At 36.6% G+C, this 16,133-nt stretch overlaps 1 protein-coding gene across 1 annotated transcript in view; it reads right to left on the reverse strand.

Annotated features, from left to right (window-relative positions):
- The window catches only part of atrnl1b (attractin-like 1b), a 172,790-nt gene that overhangs the window by 105,689 nt on the left and 50,968 nt on the right, over positions 1-16,133 (reverse strand). The window contains exons 13-18 of the mRNA XM_692563.11: positions 14,396-14,514; positions 14,171-14,303; positions 12,291-12,478; positions 10,245-10,458; positions 9,945-10,133; positions 2,237-2,455 (exon numbers count right to left, since the gene is read on the reverse strand). Of these exons, the coding sequence (XP_697655.5) occupies positions 2,237-2,455; positions 9,945-10,133; positions 10,245-10,458; positions 12,291-12,478; positions 14,171-14,303; positions 14,396-14,514 (1,062 nt within the window). The remainder of the gene's footprint in view (positions 1-2,236; positions 2,456-9,944; positions 10,134-10,244; positions 10,459-12,290; positions 12,479-14,170; positions 14,304-14,395; positions 14,515-16,133) is intronic.

Here is a 16,133-nt window from a genome sequence, read left to right on the forward strand (position 1 = left end):
ATAAAGGTTGCAAAAATGATGATTATTATTGTTATTTTTAAACAAACAGCTATTTTATAAAACTGAGTCAAGAATATTTTATATTTATTAAAAAAATTAAAGCTCAAGGGTATTCAAACTCCCTTGCAAGGGACCACCAAATACAACTTAAATATGAAGGTAGCTGTATATTTCTATGCTAAAAAAACCTATTCACTCAATCAATTTATTTATTTTAATTTAATTAATTAATTAATTAATTGCTATTATTATTTATTTGAACAACTAATTAGTATATGTTAATATTAGGGGTGTCATTAGATGCAACAATTTGGTATCGGTTCAGTAATAGATCCTAACCAGTTATTACATACTGACGTCATTCATCTGATATGCACTATATTGTGGTAGCTTACTATGGCAAGGAAGGTGGGTGCAAGAAATTAAAATGCACCAAATATTTAAAAACACAGAAACTCAGCACAATTTATTGCATGTGGGTTTACTGGACAGTCTTCGACACTGAAGTTAACGCAGAAGCCCCTATTACACTGCTGTGGAGAAATGAAAGCTGTAAACGCCATTTCTCTCTCTGTCTCTCTTCCTTTCTTTCATTCTTTCTCTCTCTCTCTCTTTCTCTCTCTCTCTCTCTCACTGTGAATCTTTGACCTTCTGGTGAGACGTTTCCTCTCCTCTCAGCTGTTACAGCGATACTTCTGGATCCAGTTGCGAGAAAGTTACAGAGCGAGTACACAGTGTCCATCATGGATTTGCTGTGATCACCGATGCAGTTTATCAGCATCACTCATCGAAGAACTGCGACGGAGTGTTAGAGGCAATTGCAGCCATTTTTGTTTAGCGCATGACCAATCATTAGCATTTAACAACTCGCTTGATAACGCTCAAATTGGCGGGAGAACATTTACATTTGTTTATTTGCTTTAAATACTCATGTTGTTCTGCCCATGTAGTTTTGTTTGATACGTTTAAAATAAAGGTACAGTTCATATATCTGACTGCTTGTATTAAAGGACAAAATTGTATTACAAATACAAAGAAAATGTATTTACAAATTGTACTTTTTTAATACAATAATTCTTGAGCTGTAAAGTAAAATATGGAAAGCACCGTGATGAACCAAGATATAGAATTAAACCAAATCGATGGCATGATAATCGTAACTGAATTAGACACACCTGGCCTAGCTAATCAAGCTCTTACTAGGCTTCAAGAAACATCTGTGCAGGTACGTTAAGGTAAAGCCCTACTTGCACTGTGAGATTTTCTCCACGATTTTGTCAACTGAGAGAAATTTGGTAAATCCTGAAAGATTCCTGAAATCCAAGGCTAAAATCGGTTATCTTTGATTATTAGTTTGACATGTTCAAAGCCACTTAGTGCCCGTTGCGATTAGATTTTTCCTCCGATGAAGTTCTGGCAGTGTCAGAATATTTCAGACACTTTCCTGCAGTGTGACAACAGCTAACCAATAGGAACCAATAAGAACCAATAAGAACCAATAAGAACCAATAGGAGCTCCAAATTTAATGACGCAATCCATGCGACAATTCAAATGACCGCGGGGAAATTCCAAAACAGTGTGCAAAATTGCCGCTACAGTTTGTTTACGTTAGCTGTGAGGAATCATTTCAGAACGTGGGATAGTGAACGTTTCACGGGTGGATGACTTCAAACTCCGGGAGGCGTTTTCTTTCGTGTTTTTTAAGATTGGGCACCACTGTTTTAAAACATAAGAGTCTGTTCCAAGCCAAAGTCTAAAAGGATATTCAGATCAATTGAATACTTCTTTACATTTTTGAACTGTTCCCATTGGCAAATAAAACAAAAAAGATTGTAAGTCAATAGATTTTAGCATGATTTTAATGAAACAATTATGCTGCCATCTGTATAAAATCATTTATCTCACTCTAATTTGGCTACAAATCTAAACAACTTTGTTTCTCTTTCTTTAGTTGAAGACCTACTGCTGAGATAACAGAATGACTTAGGTCTATTTGAATCAATAAATAATACAACGGCAATTTCTTTAAATAAAGCATTACCAATAACAGTCCTAAAAAGAAAATATAATATATAATTTATATAACAAATTTAAATATTTGTTTTCAGAACAAGTAGCACCATGTTGTGCCCCCCGGACATCCCTGAACAGCAGTTTGAAAACCCCTGGCAAAACAAAACCGTGCTCTTTAAAGGTCAAGTTTGCAAGTGATTGTTTGACTGTAAAAGTTTTTACCAGGACACTGGATGAAGGCCCACTCAAAGCCTCTCTCTTTTGGACAGAGCCCCGTCTCCAGCACCATGTCTTGACTGTGTCTGGAGGGGCTCTTCATGGGTCCGCGATACGAACCCTCCATGCACTGCCCTCGGCCGGTGTTACTGGGGTCTCCACACCATCCACAGTCAGGCTGTTCCAGACACAGGCCGCATGTACGCAAACCAGAGCAATTCTGAGCTGCAAAGACATACAGTAAACACAGATGAGGAAAAAGGTAGTGATGAAATAATCTTGGTTGAAAGTATCTCTGAATGACAAGCATTTAAGTTGATTTAACTCTCTTTTTTGATAAAAATAAATAAATAAATAAAAAACAGAATTAGAATTTATTATCTGTATACATCCAGAAAAATACAACGTAATGGTTTCACTTCAGCTTTGTGAAATGATGTTACATATACATACTTGTACATATCAAAAATAACAAAGAGTGTGGATTAAAAGCCACTTCAATCTCTGCCGGTAGGTGGTGATTATAGAACAGCAGGAATTACAGCATGTGTTTAGTTTTAATGATGTAAACATAGTAGCTGTGCTGGTATTAAATATGCATTACTTATAATCTAAAAATAAAATATCATCAGAACTTTTCTGAAGATTATGGGTATTTCGGATTTTCTTCAAAGAATTTTACGCATTAGGAAAAGTGAGCTTTTGCCAGTAAGTTATTTTACTCTATTATACAAAAATCACTTTAAAGGAGATTTCAACACAATTGTTTGGCAACCGTTGGAGTATAACCAGCTTCTAATGGTAAGGGAAAAAAAGTATTCACTTTATTTTTGCAGAAAATGCTATGTCAGCAGAAACACTTTGATTGACATTCCCTCTTTCTACATGTCATCAGAGGGGAAAAGCCCTGCATATTTAGTGACAATCTCTCGCTCATTAGCATAGGACATTGCATAGAAAGTCTTGTTTTTGAACATGCCACTATGCTGACATGCAAGCATTTGTAGCTCCGCCCTCTTTTAAAAAGGAGTACAATCTAATTTGAATTTAAAGTGGCAGTCACCAAAACGGCACAATTTGGATCAAAGCCTAAAAGGGGCACATTCAAAGAGTTATAAAACATTTTTTTGCAGTGTTGGGCAGCAGCGTCACCACTAGCTTAACTACATTTCTCAGAAGCGTAGTGGTACCATCGCTACTTTCTAAAAATCAAATAGTTTTTCAGTAGTGAAGCTATTTTTTCAGTCATGTAGCGCAGATGTGTCCACACAAGCTACATTTACTGATCGCAAATCAAAAAGTGATGGCACCGACACTCACAGAGCTGTGAATTTCATATGATGGCGAGAATGACTATTTCTTCTTCTACCTGTGTTACGGTGGTCAACAACAAACGTTTTGGTGTGTTACTACCACCTCTCACTCTGGTCGGAGACGCCAACCACCAATTAGGCTAACACAATAAATTTGCTTAATGGAAAGATGACTGAGGGAGAGCAGTTATATATATAGTTTACTGTAGTAAAGACCAAAGTATATTATAGTCATTACAATTGGCTCAAGGAAGTTACTAATGATACTACATTATGTAGTGTAATTCATTAATGAAGAGTTGCAAATATATATTCAATATAATGCTTATTCCTAAATATTTCCCTTTACTATAAATTACTATAGTATTTTAAATGTGTAACACCTGGTTTTATTGGATTTTTTGTTTTTGCTGTTATATATTATAAATTGTTTCTGTTTGATACAGCATGTTATTTGCAGTAAATAGTTGAACTGAACGACTATGCCTCGAATCTTTCATTGACCGTTTTATTGATCACTAACATAAGATTGACTTGAATTTATGTTGCTTCGATTTAAAAATGAAAATCGCAAAACTAGCTTAGATTTTTGTCAAGTAGCTTTTAGCTTAGCTTGCTACATTTCTCAGAGGGTAGCTTTTAGTGTAGTTGAGCAATATTGTAAATAGTTTACTTAGCTCACTACATTTTCAAGTAGCAAGCCCAACACTGATTAATTGTGGGGTATTTTGAGTTGAAACTCTACATACACATCAGAGATTTACTTTGCATCCTAGATTCAGTTTAAGATACAGTCATAATCCATCCACATGCAAGATAAAACCCAACAGATGCACAAGTGTAGCATATGAAGATGAATTTTGTCCATAATATAAATTTCAAACAAGGCAAGATATTGAGATTGGAGGAAACAACAACAAACAACAAAAATAGCCACACGTTTGGAGCAAAGAAATACACAAATGAGAAACAACAAAGAAATGCTTAAAATGATCATTTTAAGCTCTCACAGGGCATATCACTTCACTGACTGAGTAATACGCTCTCAAATACCAGCAGAAAGTTCACTCTCCCTAAAGAGCACATCAGAGCCATATGCGTCAACCTCTTTCGGTTTGATCCACCTCCCCGGCAGCCAAATCACATCTCTTAGGATCTCAGACCAGACAACAGCAAGCATTACACATAAAGTGTGTTCAGGGTCAACACCATGGCAGCAATAACAGTGAAAAAGCACAAAGTTAGTCATTATGCTGGCAGGAGTTCATAGATCCTCAACTGCAGGAGCTGACAGATCCTCAACTGCAGCGTATGATTTCATTCAGCTTGCAATAAAAACCATTTGTTTAGGGGTGAGGAGATGTCTAGAAGGGTTCCACGTTGAGAACAGATGAGACAACTACTCTGGGACAAAAAAAAATTAATCCTGCTGATTTAAACAGTGATCGCTGTCTGTTCACAAACCTAAATTGACTGGCAGATTACAATTGAAAAGAGATGCCATTCAGAAGTTTGTGTATTGCAACAAGTGACTAGTACATCTGGGCTATTGTCAAGAAACGGCTAACTTGACCCTGAGTGCAACTGGTGTCATTCCGGTTTAGCTACTCTGATTCATATGTTCTGGTCCTGTTTTTCCCTGCTTTCCTTTTGGAGACAACATTTCCTCTCATTGTCTGCTATTACCACTGTTGATATTCCATCTTGTCCAATTATTGTTTTTTGGGGGGTTCTCCCGCCCGGCCATACTTTACCCTCACATTTTGCAGACTTTGTAGCCTTCTTAACCCTTCTGGCCAAGCGGTTATCTCTTCTGAACTAAAGAGCCCTTACCCTCCCTCTCAAACTTGTTGGATAAAAAATCTTTTCTATTTTATGAAATTAAAGAAAATTAGGTACTCTCTTCACCGAACTGGCACTATTTTCATTAAAATGTGGGAACTAATTCGCAAACATGTACAGAATCTTCAACTTGACCCTGTTCTTTCTGACTAAGTCCCCACCCCCTACTCCCAGCTTGGTACTGAATACTAGTTCTTGTCAGCACATTGTAGACCTGTAGACCATACATTTTTTTATATTAATAATTAAAAATAATTCTTTACATTTATATTGCGCTTTTCTGGACACTCAAAGCGCTTTACACATTTTTGGGGGGAATCTCCTCATCCATCACCAGTTTGCAGCATTCAACTGGGTGATGCAACGGCAGCCATATTGTGCCAGACTGCACACCTCACACCAGCTAATTGGTGGAGAGGAGACAGACTGATGAAGCCAATTATGATATGGGGAGGGTTAGGAGGCCAGAGGTCAAATTTGGCCAGGATGCGGGGTTAAACCCCTATTTGGAATTTTAATGACAAGGACCTCGGTTTAACGTCTCATCCGAAAGACGGCACTCACAGAGCAGTATAGAGTCCCCATCAATATACTGGGGCATTAGTACCCACACAGACCGCAGGTTGAACACCTTGCTGGCTTCACTAACCCCACTTCAAGCAACCTAGCTTTCCCATGTAGTCTCCTATCCAGGTACTGACCAGGCACAGCCCTGCTTAACTTCAGTGGGTGACCATGTGAGAGTTGCAGAGAGCTAGCTGCCAGCACTTTCTGTATGTAAGATTGTACTAGTGTTTTTATTCTTTTCTTTTTTTTGTTTTTACTTGTTTTGTTTTTTGCCCAAAATATTCTTCAGTGTATTTGCTTATTGTTACATGTTAATTTTTAATTAACATAAACATAATAACATATTATGTTAACATAATAATTTGTTTTATTATTCTTATTATTATTACTATTATTATAATTAAATAAATTTTAAAAAGGGATGGCACGGTGGCTCGGTGGTTAGCACTGTCACCCCACAGCAAAAAGATCGCTGGTTTGAGTCCCAGCTGGACCAACTGCCGTTTCTGTGTGGAGTTTGCAGGTTCTCCCAGTGTTTGCATCGGTTTCCGATAATATCACTTTTATGGCAAAGAATAAGTCCTTTTCCTGGTCTTTAAAGTGAAAAATTTCAACATAAACAAAGGAGGCTGAGAATTCAATTTATTTTCAAAAAAAATTCAGATGGCACTTAAAGGTTTTTGTATCTGAACTCTTCATTCATTCATTTTACAAAAAAATAAATAGTTTAAAAACTTTAAAAACATTGCTATGACTTCTTTTTTAGACTTGTTAAACTTTGCTTTGATGGTTCAATTGTCCTCCATTGACAATTACTTTAGATAAAAGTATACCATATTGTAGATGTAATGTAAAATGTAAATGATCAATTGGTGAATTTGTTACCAATTAAAAAAGATTGTCTTTACAAATCTTCATATCCACATATCTTGCTTCGCCCTTTAAAACATTCTACTTTTTAGTGAAATCACAAAAAATATTACTATTTATTTTGCATTTCAAGTACATGTATCTTGTGTGCGTTTTTAGATATTTATAATGGAAAAAATACTAAGGAAGATCTACATGTTTAGAAGCGAGTGCAATATTTAATGTCATGACTATGATTTTTCAGCTCAGATTTAAGATCCTTTTAAAGGTCGTAAATTGTAACAGGCTTATTAAAAGTGTTTAAAAATGCTGTAATTGCATAAAACTCCCACCCTGCTTTTTCTTAATGAATATATATATATATTTTTTACAAAGAAATATGCAGATTTACTAAAAATGATTTCACTGCACCTTAAACACTTATTTATAATACATCAACCAGCTACATTGGCCAGCAATTATAGAGAAAGACAGAGAAAACGAGAGATGAGAAACAAGTCAAACAGTTGATCTCCGGCAGTGTGACAAGGACACGGCACAAACCCACAGTAAACAAACGACCTTCAGCCCACCCGAGCAGTGGCACCAGACGCCAGATTTAAGAGGAAATATATCAGACGGTTACAATATGGGGCTCGACACACACAAGCTCCCCACATCCCGGTGCAAATCACTGCTGTGCAAAAACACACACCTTCACAAGTGTGAGTCAAACTCATCCAGGCATGCTCCGACAGAGACAAAGCACCCTGAAGAGAAAAGGAAGAAAAACAGAGCGGGAAAAAAAAAAACATAAAGCAGAAATAGATCTTTAAAATGGCACAGACACAGGCCCGGGCTTACGCTGGAGCCGTTGAAACGTTAAGTAACCATCACCTGGACCGAGAGATACATTTTGGTGACAAAAAGGTTTCCTAGCTAGACAGATTTGCAGAATCGTACCACCTCCTTCTGGCAGAGAGCTTTTAATTCATTTTCCATCAGACTGAGCATAATGGAAGTTCTATCAGTACGTCTCGAGCTGTCATAAAAACAGAACACATGGCGGAAAGAGTCCGTGTGCCACCTATACACTTAGATCAACATATGATAAGCTCAAATAAGACATTATGAGCACTTAAAGCCTCGAGTCTGAAGGACAAATACAACGCAAGATATGTACACAGCTGTGTACCAAATCAAAGCACAGCAAACAAGTAACATTTCAACTGAGACATCAAAAAAGTGAAACATTAAGGTATTTGAGAGATTTCAAGGCTTCTTATTTTGAAAGATTCTCTGGAGACGGATTTCCAGCCAATTATGTTGTTCACAATCGTGTTGTCCTTAAAGTTTCTATCACTTAGCGCGTCGACGTGTGCCATAAGAATCCATTCTTGAACAGCCAAGAGGGAAGAGCGAATGCTTAGTCAGACAAATTGAAACACTAATTGCACATTACAGGCGGATCAGAGGCCAAGCAGTTCAGCTAATGGGATGAAACAACAGATCTGATAGAGATGAAGAACCCACACAACTCTGACAGCCGCTGATTGGTTGTATTCTTCTCCGAAAAGGCTCCACAGAGCAAAATCTACACACATTCAAGCCTTGCAAGAAATAAGGCTAAGAGTTTATGAAGAAACAGCTTCTGTAACCCATGGTTTCCTTTCAAACAACCAAATGTTCCACTATCAAATAAGCACAAATGCCCAAAACACTGCTATAATGAACTTTCACAATTTAAATTTTAGGTGAATTAGGTGAGCATAACATGTCATTTCATTGCATTAAGTTTAACTGACTCAAAAAATAAATAAAAAATTCTTGAATCTCATGTAACCTACAAAAAAATTAAAAAAATAAAGTATTTAGGGTTTTTCACCCCAAACTTTTTGGATTCACTTTTTAATACTTTTAATGGTTACACTTTAAAATAATGCTTCATTATTAATGTTAGTTAATTTATTTACTAACATGAACAATTAGAAGTACAAGTATTGTGGTATTTATTGATCTTTGTTTACATTTGTTAATGTTATTCATGTTAAATAACGTTAGTTCATGTTAACTCGCTTTGTATTAACCAACATTAACTATGTGCTATTGTTGTCAAATCTGTGCCAAAGGGCCAAAAAACTAATATCATCCAGAGCCGAGGGCCGAAGGTAAAAATACCAGACTATATTTTGTTAATGTAGCCATGGATAGGGCCAAACAGAATCTGTAGACATGTTTTGCTATTTCTGTGGAGAATTTTGTAAGTCTGCAGATTTATGCGAAATGATTTTGGGATTATCACAAATATGTACTAAAAGGCAGAAAACATTACTTTACAAACTATATTGTAAATAAAGAAAATAAACATTTTCATATTAATTAATACAATAACTGAAATTAATATAAAAACTAAATAAATTTTATTTTACACACATTTACACAAGTAAATAAATATGACTAGATGGGAATTCTGCAGATTTCTGCAATTTCTGCATGTGTTGGCCTAGTCATGGGTTATTTCTTAATTTACTTCATATTTCAAACTAAAAATAAATAATTACTTTAAATCATATTTACTAATACAGTGTAACTTTTGAAATTATTGCTATTAAAATAAACAATTTAAAATAAACATTTAACACAGTGAAGTTCAATGCTGGATACATTAACCAAGCAGAATCCGCCTTTGACTTGATTTGCTCGCCAATCTCCAAGTCTCTAGGTGACTATGTGTACATTTAAACAAAATCTGACTTATTTACACCATTCAATTGAAACATTTCATTTCAGTTAGCTTTTAACAATAAAACAAACAAAAAATGGGTTACATTAAATTTGAATTGACAATTTCGAAACCATCCCCATGATTCTCCCTTTATTCTCAGATAGGCCAAATCAAAGGTTATCATGGGCCAACTTTGGCCTGCAGGCCCCAGTTTGGGCTTCTCTGTTCTAAAGTGTTTCCTCTTAATAATTAAATACTGCTGCAGTATTCTCAGTTCTCAATAGATTTTATTGCATTCGGTTCCAGGTTCCAGTACCCTCCCCAAAATCAATGCTAAAAATAAATAAATAAATAAAACAAGACACTCTAGGGGTTCTTAGAACTATTAATGGCCATTGATGCAAGCAAAAAGACTTACACAAACAGTCTGCTGTCTGCCACTCCAGACACTGGCCGTAAGGGAAGGAGATGACGTAGGCATTGGAGTCCACGCAGCGTTTGGTGCTTCCACACCACATGCACTCCATGGCCTGGCTGGTGCAGTTATCACAGGTGGTGCGAAGGGAGCATGGGGTCTTACATGGCCGGGCATTCTGATTTGGGCTCACTGCAAGTGAGGAAACATGTATGACGTTACTTTAAAAAAAAAAAAAAAAGTAATTCTTATCCATCATCTAGGCTTTTTTCCACTGAAAAGTAAAGGGAATAGGAGACTAACCGACTGGTTTCTCACAGATGAGGCCGTCTGTGTTGGCGGTGCATGGATTAGCCCGGAGGCCAGAGACCTGAGCTCTTTCCAGGTAAGCACAGAAACCTGAATCATTGGGCTCTCCGGGCAGCCACTGCAGAGAGGTGTTTGTGAATGGAGACTCGTCCTCCCAGCCCCAGTATGACACGTTGAACTTCCTCAGGCCCACCCACGGGGACAGTTTCTGCAGGACAAACGCAGTGAATCACAGGAACACAGAACAAAAATAGGAGTGAATAAATCATGATTATGCTAATAATAAAGCTATCTCCATTAAACCTTTAATCAACAGGACACATTAAACTGATCCAAGTGACTGTAAAGACATTTATAACGTTGGCTTGTTGAAATAAAAGCAGTTTTTTTTTTTACTTTTTATTAATTAATTTCTTTATCCTTTATTTTGAAAGGAGTTTCCTATAGAGAACCATCTCTTCTAGTGGGGGGTCCTGGCCAAAATGGCAGCACAAATGGTTTCAGATACAAAATTAAATATAACATTTTAAAGTTTTCACGAAACATACACATGATTCTTCCAGGTAATACTAAGAAAATTTCTTTTTTAAATATTTAGAGATTTTACCAAACTCTGTACGTACTCTAAGAACAATTAAATGTAATTTATAAGAATTTCTTCTACTATAGCCACAAGTATAATATGATAAAAGGTTACAAATATAAGACGGCAATAATGTGCTAGCGGTGAATGGAAGCAAGCATATGCATTTTTCTTTGTACAATGTACAAATGATGGGTATGTGAAGATGCAATTTTTTTAATAATGATAATTCATCCTGGAATTATGTAAGTATCATGGTTAAAAATAAATTAAACACCTCAATTAGATTTAGCACTGACAGTAAGAGCACCAGGTCAGTATATTAGAAGGATTTCTAATAGGTCATGACACTACAAACGATAAAAAGCCTTCTCAAAACGTAGCTTTGCCATTTAAAAAAAACGTATAAAAAAAAAAATAGTAAAATTTTAAATGTTTTTAAATAAGATCTAGCTATTGGAAAGTTTGATGTTTTTCATAATAATGTGTTACTGTAATTTTCATTAAATAACTGCAACCATGCTGCATAAGAAACATTTCTAAAACTGAAAAGAAAACTAAAGAAAGAAAGTTCTAAAGAAACCTCACTAACACACACTCTAGACACATCTGACAGAATGAATTCTTTTTATTATGATAAACAAAAATTTAAAAACTTAATCGAAGATATACAGAACTAAACCCGCCTTTCCACTGCACACGACAAATGAAAAGCGACAGACTGGAAGTCATTCATTTCCAATTGAGAGTACTCTGGAAGCTACGTGGAGTTCCGATAATCTCTGTATGCGGAAAATTCAGATCCGATTTGAGATGCGGATAAGTTGAAATATTTGAACTCCTGCGACTAGACCATATGTGACCGGCCGACCGGATGTAATCTAGTGTTGTCCAAACAGGTCCGAATGTTGTGTGCAGTGGAAAGACGGCTTACAATTCCATCTGTGTATGAATTTCTTTACACATTTTTATTAAAACAAATTAATAAACTGAGTCAGTAATACTTTAAAACAATTGCCCACTACTTAATATTAGTTAATGTATTTAAAACACAATTAGTAATACATTTATTACAGTATTATCCATCATGTTTAATGTTATTTAAGTTAAATAACTTTAGTTCATGTTAACTCAAAGTGCTGTTAACAAACACAACTTTGGATTTTAATAATGCATTAATAAATGCTTAACTATGATTAATAAATGCTTTAAAAGATTATTCATACTTAGTGGATGTTATTAAATCTAACATTAACTAATGGATCACTATTCTAAAGTATTACCCTGAATGTGTTAGTGAAAGAGAAGTATTGTAAAGCAGTAATCTAGGCAAACCTGGCTACTTTGAAGAAGCTAAAATATAAGATTTGACATTTTGATCACTGCATAATTTTTAAGTCATTCTTTCCGAAAATGTCATTAAAGAACCCATAGTTTACATTTGTGAAAACACAGACCTTCCCCTTCTGCTGGTGCTTCTGCAGTTCCTCTAGCACAAAGTCCACCTGTTTGGCTGTGGTAAGCGAGGCGATCTTTCCTTCCAGGTTCTTGCAGTAGTGCTGAGCATTGTCAAAACTCTCCCTGCTGGAGTTGATCTGAAGACAGACCTCCCCGACATTGCTCCAGCCGTCTCCACAAAGCTGAGCTGCAAAGAAGGTCACGAAAAGGAGAGGAATTAGAAGCTTTTATCTCAAGCCTCATATTTTTCCATTTCTCGTTTGAACTCGGTTCTTCAGAGGCAGCAGGAGAGCTCTTAACATAATGAAAATTACTCTTTAGAGCCAAGCGAAGCTCTAAAAGGGCCAACAGCTAATTCGAGCAAAGTGGCCGGTTAAAGAAATTTCCACATTGGTAAATGCCAAGCACAATCAGACTGATCCATTTAGCAAATCTACAATTCAAAGAAGACAAAAGGTGTCCTGATTCTCAGGTTTCTTTAGGGCAGAATTTACAAAGCACACATAAATTTGAGTACAACATGAATTAAACCACTTCTTTAGATTAATTACAAAATACAGAGATATCGGAAAGAACATCCAACTCTTAAACTCTGATTAACAAAGACTCTGTTCCAAATTACAAGTATGTCTGGACACCTAAACTCCTATATGTATGTGCTGCTAACATAAACGTTAATCCATAAAGTAAAATACATTTTATTTCAATATACTGTTTGTCACTGTTTGGCAGAATTCCTTGGGACAGTCTTTCCACAGCACTTCATGTTATTTTACATTTTTGACAAATGCATTCAAAGAGAGAAATAACTGAACACAAATTTTAACTATTAAAGTATTTTAGCATTTTTATAACTGCCTTAATCCTTCATGGCATAGATTCCACAAGGTACTGGAAATATCCCTGAGTACAGTAAACTCATTGTCATTGATTCACGCTTTATGACATGGCATGTTATCCTGCTGGAAGTAGCTATCAGAAGATTGGTACAATGGGGTCATAAAGAGATGGACATGGTCAGCAACAATGCTCAGGTGGGCTGTGGTGTTGACACGATGCTTAATTGTTATTAATGGGCCTAAAGTGTGCCAATAAAAATATCCCCCACACCATTACACCACCACCAGGCTGAACCATTGATACAAGGCAGGATGGATCCAAGCTTTCTGGTTGTTGATGCAAAATTAGGACCCTACCATTCAAATGTCGCTGCAGAAATCAAGACTCGTCAGACCAGGCAACATTTTTACAATCTTTTTTTGTCCAATTTTGGTGAGCCTGTGTGAATTGTAGCCTTCGGACCATTCTCTGTAAACCCTAGAGATAGTTGTACGTAAAAATCCTAGTAGATTAGTAGTTTCTGAAATGCTCAGACCAGCGTCCAAAGTCCCTTAAATCTCCTTTCTTCCCCATTCAGATGCTTGGTTTAAACTGCAGCAGGTCGTCTTGACCATGTCAACATGCCTAAATGCATTAAGTTGCTGCCATTTAATTGGCTGATTAGAAAGTTGCGTTAATGAGCAGTTGGACAGGTGTACCTAATAAAGTGGTTGGTTAGTGTATATTGCAATATAAATGCAATATAACTACATATTATAAATCTCAAATAACATTTGAAAGAAAAGTTATAATATATTTGGAAGAAATGTTACATTTTACAATTACTCAAAACTGACATTTTACTCAAAAACTCATACTTTATTAATCTAGTGAATTTTCATGTAGCGTTTTTTTTCACAGCAGTATGATACATATTTTTGTTGGCATGTTAAATTGCAAACTCTGGATACCTGACATACCCGACAAGTCTAATTATGATTATTCTCAGTCTGTTTGCACAACAACAGCAAAATCTCTCCCATCATCTAGCTGTTCTTACCAGGAAGAGTGTGACATTCCTGCTGCTGAGGATCCCACTGACAGCTGAGGTTGAGGGAGCAGCTCTTGCAGTTGGCCATCTTACTGCAAATCTGCTCATTCCTAATTGGACATTTGGTGAAATTCTTCACCGTCTAGTAAAAAGGAAGTCCAAAGAGATCAAACAAAAATATTAGTACACAGAATTGTGTGGTGTAGCACTGGTGCTCTCTTCAGGTCAACTTACAGAAGTGCAGTTACTGAGAGCCGAGATGCATTTCTTGCTGTCACACCACTGACATCCATTAGTGTTGGCGGTACAGCTGGTGCAGTCAGAGAATCTGTAACATCTCTCATCCTCCGTGGCTGGAGCAGAGACAGATGAGAAAAGAAACAAAGTAGAAAGAAGGGGTGAGATGAAGAGCAGAAATACTAGTCCCAAAAAATGACACTCCTTAAGTATTAATATCCAAACGTTTTGAAGCATACATTAATCTAGAAAGACATCTTAGCTCTTCCACAGACAACTCTCATATCAAACCTTTAACTAAAGCAGAAGAAAAAACATTTAACACTTCAAACACTCTCCATGTACCCCCATTCACAAGACTTCAAACAGTGAGAGTTTTGTTAGGAATCAAAGAAGCTTCTGTTCTGCATCTCTCTTTTGACAATCCTTTATTTAATAATTAAGAGTGTCTCCATGTCTTTACTTCACTAAAGAAACAGTTGTTCACACACATAACTGAAACATTTGCTGCACAGCTTCTGAATATACAACAAACCTGTTTGAATCTGATAAATAAATGACAGCGTAAGGAATTCATTCATCATAGTAGCTAAATATGTGCATTCAAAGGAAATGTTAATATATTGTGTTATACATAATATATTTTGATTTGAAAGTAACTAATACTGTAACGCTTTACTTTTTAAAATGTATTCACTCCATTACCATTACAATATGATGCGTTTGTCCGTTACATGGTAAATAAATAAATTTTGGCTGTAGTCTTGCCTACATCTTCCTGTTTACAGTGGTAACACATTGTGGGAGAGTGACGCCGGCAGCTAGCTCTCTGCAACTCTCACATGGTCGCCCACCGAAGCTAAACAGAGCTGCGTCTGGTCAGTACCTAGATGGGAGACCGCATGGGAAACCTAGGTAGCTGCCGGAAGAGGTGTTAGTGAGGGGGCACTCAACCTGCGGTATGTGTGGGTCCTAACGCCCCAGCATATTGACAGGGACTCTATTTAAACCGAGGTGCTGACTCTCTGTGGTTGTTAAAAGTTCCAGGATGTCCTTCATAAAAGATTGGGAATCCTGGCCAAATTTGCCCACTGGCCTCCTAACAATCCCCATATGGTAATTGGCTTCATCACTCTGTCTCCTCTCCACCTGATAGTTTGCGGTCTGGCACAATATGGCTGCTGTTGCGTCATCCAAGTGGATGCTGCACACTGCTGGTGGATGAGGAGATTCCCTCCATTGTGTAAAGCGCTTTGGGTGTCTAGAAAAGCACTGTATAAAGCACTGTATAAAAGAAAGGAATTATTATTATTGTGGGATATGTGGATGCCAAGCAACCACTGCAAAGAAGATGCATCGTGTATGAGACGCCTGGACAAAAGTAAACTGAAAGCAGAGAGACCAGGTGTGAGTGAAAGAGGTCAAGTGTACACATGAGAGAGACCGATGGTGTGCTAGGTGTGCGCACAAGAGACAGAAAGACTATTAACATTACTAAAATTAAGTTCTATTACTAATACTACCATGTTTGTTGTTTAAAAAAAATACACATTTGTTTTCTGTATAACAAAATGGATTAGTTTAGTAGACTCAGTGACACATTTCTGTTGTATGTCAGAAGACATTATTTAAAATGTACAGGTTTGTATTGCACAGAAAATTGCTGTTTTTTTATTGTTTCACATATTTTTTTTAGCTGTACAAAACAGCAGATTTTGCACTTGAACCATTACAT

The sequence above is a fragment of the Danio rerio genome, chromosome 12, assembly GCF_049306965.1.
Source record: "Danio rerio strain Tuebingen ecotype United States chromosome 12, GRCz12tu, whole genome shotgun sequence".
In the NCBI taxonomy this organism is placed as follows: domain Eukaryota; kingdom Metazoa; phylum Chordata; class Actinopteri; order Cypriniformes; family Danionidae; genus Danio; species Danio rerio.